At 34.7% G+C, this 5,650-nt stretch overlaps 1 protein-coding gene across 1 annotated transcript in view; it reads left to right on the forward strand.

Annotated features, from left to right (window-relative positions):
• The window catches only part of LOC107706932 (A-kinase anchor protein 13-like), an 81,924-nt gene that overhangs the window by 21,898 nt on the left and 54,376 nt on the right, over positions 1-5,650 (forward strand). Inside the window, exons 8-10 of the mRNA XM_016510786.1 lie at positions 4-63; positions 2,167-2,249; positions 5,371-5,469. Coding sequence (XP_016366272.1) covers positions 4-63; positions 2,167-2,249; positions 5,371-5,469 — 242 coding nt within the window. The remainder of the gene's footprint in view (positions 1-3; positions 64-2,166; positions 2,250-5,370; positions 5,470-5,650) is intronic.

Raw genomic sequence — 5,650 nt, forward strand, 5'->3', positions numbered from 1 at the left:
AAGGGACAGAAGCTGCAGTGCAGGAAGCTGTACAACCAATGGGCGAAGAAGACCTACTGAAGGGTGAGTTGAACAATAAAAAGTGTAAAATATTTATGATGAACTGTTTTCTGAAAAAAAAAATCTGCACCTGATTATAAGAGGAAAAACTCATACAAATCACATTTCATCATAATTTTATTTAGCAATAATATGAAATACTGGTAAATAAAACATTGTAAATAGGGGTGCTCCGATTAGGGTTTTTGAGACCGATGCCGATCACAGAAAGCAGTATCTGCCAATACCAATCTTTTTAAAGCCTTCTTTTTTTCATTTATAACTATTTATAGTGATACTCCAAACAGGATTTTTAGACATTTATTCAGGGCCTGAATTTCATTTTTGAAAATGGGGGGAATTCCCCTCTTAGGTGACTCTTGTGAGAGGGGATTTCAAATTACTTTATAAGTTATTTAATGAAGAAATATTATAATTATTATTACAGCGTTATAATTATTTCACCCGCGCCGGACAGAGACCGAGACGGTGCTGCTGCATGTCGAGCCAAACCTTCTCATGGCAGGCGCGTCATCAGCTTGAGATCGTTTTTTTGAGATCGGCCTTTTTAGAGACCGCACCGCCAGCTGTGGTTGCCAGAACTTCACCGTAAAAAATATGGTAGCAACATTTTAGGTTTTACAGACTTAAATTCATAAAAAAATACCGTATTTCATTAACTGATGTAGTATTAATAAACCAACATATTGAAGTACTAATATCTGTTTTGAATCATTGTAATGCACTGATAACCACCAAAAACTGGTGGTGATGAGAAAGTCACATGATGAACCAAAGCTCATCACAAACAGCTTTTCTACGAGCTGAGGAGGGTAGTTCTTAGAAGGTGCACAGTGTCATTCACACAAACACTAAATTTCTAACAGTGTTTTACTGTAAAATTACATTAAATATAATTACATTTATTCACCGTATATAGTATGGAAACTTACTGTTAACCAATTAACAGGTTTTTACTGTAGTATTTTTACAGTCTTTTACTGTTAAAATCACAATAATTTTTTACAGTGCAGTCACTCCACAACAAAACCTTAAAATGTAATGTTATTCAGAACAGAACAGGAATGAAAAGTACATGGACCATCATAAATTACAGTGGTATTCTTTATAAACATTTATTCTAAATGCCAAAGCTATACAAAATTGAATAAAGTGATAAACAAATAAACTTGGGCTCATGTACCTCTCATCCGACACAAATCTAAAATATGTGCATTTTGCGCATGTTTTGCATGCTTGATGTGAATTGCATGATACAGGTTGTTTTGGAAAATAAGTTGCAGCACATTTCAGATGATATTAAAACCATGACTTGTATTCCTAAAAATATAGTATTATATGCATTTGATGACATGTATATTTATTGTTGCTCCAACAGTTTTCCTGGTTCAAAAAATGACATTTTGCTAGTCTGAATCAAGGAGAAACTAAAAAATCCATTGCCAAGATTCGTGTTTAATTCCATCACTGATCAAATATTACACTCACTGTGATTGCATAACAGGCTTTCCAAGTCTCTTCAAGAGCACCCGCCTTCCATGATAAACCAAAATTAAGGAATTATACCTTTCTGATCCAACAGAATAATTGAAAGTAGCCTCCGACACGCACACGCCTGAGCGAACAGGGTGTATTCATCATGATTTATGTACATAACAAAAAGTAGCTTAGCAACAGGTGATGTCATTATGGGATGTCCAGGGAAGTGAAGTTACAAGACGAGGTCAGCATTCATTTCCTGAACTTTTTTTTTTTTTCCTCCGTTCTCACAGTGACCGAAAAAGTACATTGGTACACCCATGTTTTCAAAGAGTATTGTTATCTTTGCGGAGTTACAGTTACGTATAACTACAATAGCCAGACTTACCATTTCCAGAAACATGCCTGTTTGGTTGATGCTTTTGCAGTGCAGGATATGTTTTTAGTTCATTTATCATTTAATAAATAATGACTCCGATATTCCATTCTTGAATGAAATTAAAAATAATGTTATTAATAGTAATATATTTTTTCTTTATTTTCATGAACGAATTTGTACTGTTTGTTCTTTTATTTTTTTGATCGTTTATATCTGACTGATTAAAGTTATTGTATGTTCTCTCACAGAGTCAGATGCAAGTTTGGAGGATCAGACGGACTCTCAGAAGACAATGTGGCCTGATATCACAGACAAAAAAGATGCACCAGTGGTTAGTACTAAAAATATAGTCTAGTGTTTAGACAATATATATTTAATTTACTGCACTTCACTTATGAAATATGCTGTGGGTGTATGTTGTGACATGAATGACATCCCATGATAGTTATGTTGCAAAAATACTAGGGCTGTCAGTTGTTTATTATTGTTTCTGTCACTTCTTTGTTTTATGCTGATGGATGATTTTGACTGTGAAGTTTCAGATCATGATCATGCAATATATTTTTAAAAAGTTATTAAGTTGATATAATCGCAAACCTAACAAGACAAATGTGGTTTCAAATCTCTTTTTAACCAAAATAGGCTCTTGTTTTTTTTTTTTTTTGTGATTTTCTCTGTCAGCAAGATCCTGAACATTCAGCGAGGGGGTCAATATTTACAGTTGCTTTGAACTAAATAATTTTGAGCACCAAGCTCCAAATGGGGGCGATATTTCCGTGAAAACATAACGTAACGTCCTGTTACTCAGCAGCATTTCGGTCGGGTCCCCATGGTGTCGGGCCCATGTATAACCAATAACAGATGTGGTCCTCCCTTTCATCTTTAGGCCTGCTGGTTATGAAAAGATCTGAGAATTATTATAAACATCTGAATATCCTGCAGTAATATATCTTTGTACATGTGGAGCCAGTGCTAGAATAAAGAAGAGACATACACTACCATTCAAAAGTTTTCACTTTTTGTTAAGGAATTAATGCTTTTATTCATTGAGGATGCATTACGGACATTTATCATGTTACAAAAGATTTCTATTTTAAATAAATAGAAAAAACAAATCACAAAAATTAAGTATTTCCACAAAATATTAAGCAGCGCAACTGTTTTCAACATTGATAATAATAAGAAATGTTTCTTGAGCAGCAGATCAGTATATTAGAATGATTTCTGAAGAATCATGTAACACTGAAGACTGGAGTAATGATGCTTAAAATGCAGCTTTGCATCGCAGAAATAAATTACATTTTAAAATATATTCAAATAGAAAATTGCTATTTTAAATAATAGTAATATTTCACAATATTACTAATTTTACTGTATTTTTATCAAATAAATGCAGCCTTTGGTGAGCATTAGACAATGAAAAAAAACAAAACATTAAAAATCTTGCCAACCCTAAACTTTTGAATGGTACTGTATATGTGGCCATATGTTTTCTGCCAGATGACACGATTTTCGGTTTCAGTTTTGTTGGTTTACTCTAAAGTGCTGTACTCACAATGTGATTGTGCTTCTGTTATTCAAGGTAAAACAGTTGCTTTTGTGTCTGTGTTCACAGAAACACTAGATATGGTAGCAATGAGGCGTGAAGTCCAGAAGCAATGTGGATTTGTTTATTTTGTGAGAGTTCAGGACTGGAAGAGAGTGCTAGCTAATAAAGATATAGTGTAAGTTTTCAAACAAACAATTGACAAAATGCAGTTGATTTACATTGTAGTGCACAATGTAACAGGTTACATAATGATTTTTCACAGCACTGTGTGTTTTGAGCTGTAGTTTGGGTAGATCAGCCAGCCGTTCTCCTGTTGGACGTTGACAGTTTAATGTCGTGACCTCTGGGCCAGCTGTTCATCTTTACAACCGTTTAGGGGAATGGGGGCTGGGGTTACCCTTTTATGTGAACCACAAGTGCTGAAGGCCTTTTCCTGCAAATTCTAACCAGCCCTATCCTGGCAACACACGGAGCCTCGGTTTCTGCTTATTTCACCTCTGAGATCATGAGCAGATGGAAGAAATCACTAGTAGGTGTTGCTCGACCTCGTTTCCTCAGGGCAGAGGGTGTGTTTGTGATTGTGTGTATACATGGTACGCTAAACACTGAAAAGCTTTGACGATGGTTCAATGGTGGTGTCCATCAGAAAGGCATCAGGGCTGTTATCTGCGTATCCCACCGGATAGGCTTTCCTGCAGGGACTGAGCTCAGAGAAGGAAGGAGAACTGAGACGCAGCGAAAGAAAAGCGACTGTGTGGGGCGTTCTTTGCGAACTTTGTAAAAATGCTAATAAGGAGGTATTTCTATAAAAGGCTACCAGACTCTCAGAAATATGCTCTGGTCAAGATAAGACGCTTTAATTATAACTTGATTGTTTGCACAATGCCAAGACATTTAACAGGGGGAAAAAAATAGCTAAAGTTAGCCATTGCTGTGTGACAGTTAACTAACTTGTCAACTTGTTAATTTAGATATTTTTTGGGAATATTTTAGACTGAAATAAACGGATACCACAGAATTCCTCAAATCCGTTTCTAATACAAATGAGACACATTTTTTTTAAATTAGTTTTTTCATATATATTTTCTGTTTTCATTGTAATTCTTATTTAAATATTAGTAATTTTGTTGTTTTGTGATTTTGAAGAGTTATTAGTTTTATTTCGGTTTAGTTTCTATTTCTATTTATTTTAGTTTTAGTTTTGGCTAATTTAGTACTTCAGCTTAAACTAAATGAAAATTAGAAATGTTGCCATTGCAAAAAAACCGAAATAATTAAAAAAATATTTTATTTCAGTTAATGTTTATTATTTTAATTAACAAATATTTATTTAATGCTTTTAGTTTTAGTCAGTGTTGTTATTGTTAAGTATAACTTGATTTTAATTTAAATAATCTCAGGAAAGCATTGTTTAGAAACATTTCGATTAGAGAAAGAAAAAAATTAGAAACGCATGGAAATTTCATAAGACAATTTTTCATGTTAGTTGGAGCAAATTTTCTGCATAGTAACGACATTTTTAAATTCATGTGCACCTAATTGTGAACCAAATAATATGATTAGCATGTTTTAAAAAGGATGAATATTATGTCTGATCCAATGTTAAGACACTGTGGACTATTAAAAGGTACTTCGTAGCAGGAATGACCTGTGTGCAGATGTGTGAGAAAGAGCCAGCAGGGTGGGATAGCGCAAAGAAAGAGGAAAAGAGACTGTTTGCATATGCGAGAGAGTGTGTGTGTGAGAGAGAGAAGAGTGGAGTCGGGGATGAGCGAGGGAAAGGGGCCGGCCCTTCACACAGATGTGAAAGATTAGGAGCGTCTCATTTTTCCAAACGCTTGAGCCGTGGAGATTGTGCCTGTCAGGACCTCATGTGGGAAATAAGCTTTGTTCAGTGTCACAGTTTCTTCTTACGCGTGTTGGAAAGATGTACGAGCGATACAAGCGGAGGTATAGTTTGTGTGCCAAAGGAGAGAGAACTCTGGATGTAGTTTTAATCAAGGTAAGAAGATCTGAAATGTTGACATTCAGTGCTGTTGCATTGTGACTTTATTTAGTATAAACTGTAGGATTTAAACTAGGTTTTAAATCACTTAGCAAACGTTAAAATGGCCTAAAATATCTGTTTTAGTTGAGTTTTTAGTTTTTGTATTTAGTTTTGTTAACAGCATAAAATAAGTTTT

This window comes from Sinocyclocheilus rhinocerous, unplaced genomic scaffold (genome assembly GCF_001515625.1).
Source record: "Sinocyclocheilus rhinocerous isolate Xijiao unplaced genomic scaffold, SAMN03320098_v1.1 scaffold265, whole genome shotgun sequence".
In the NCBI taxonomy this organism is placed as follows: domain Eukaryota; kingdom Metazoa; phylum Chordata; class Actinopteri; order Cypriniformes; family Cyprinidae; genus Sinocyclocheilus; species Sinocyclocheilus rhinocerous.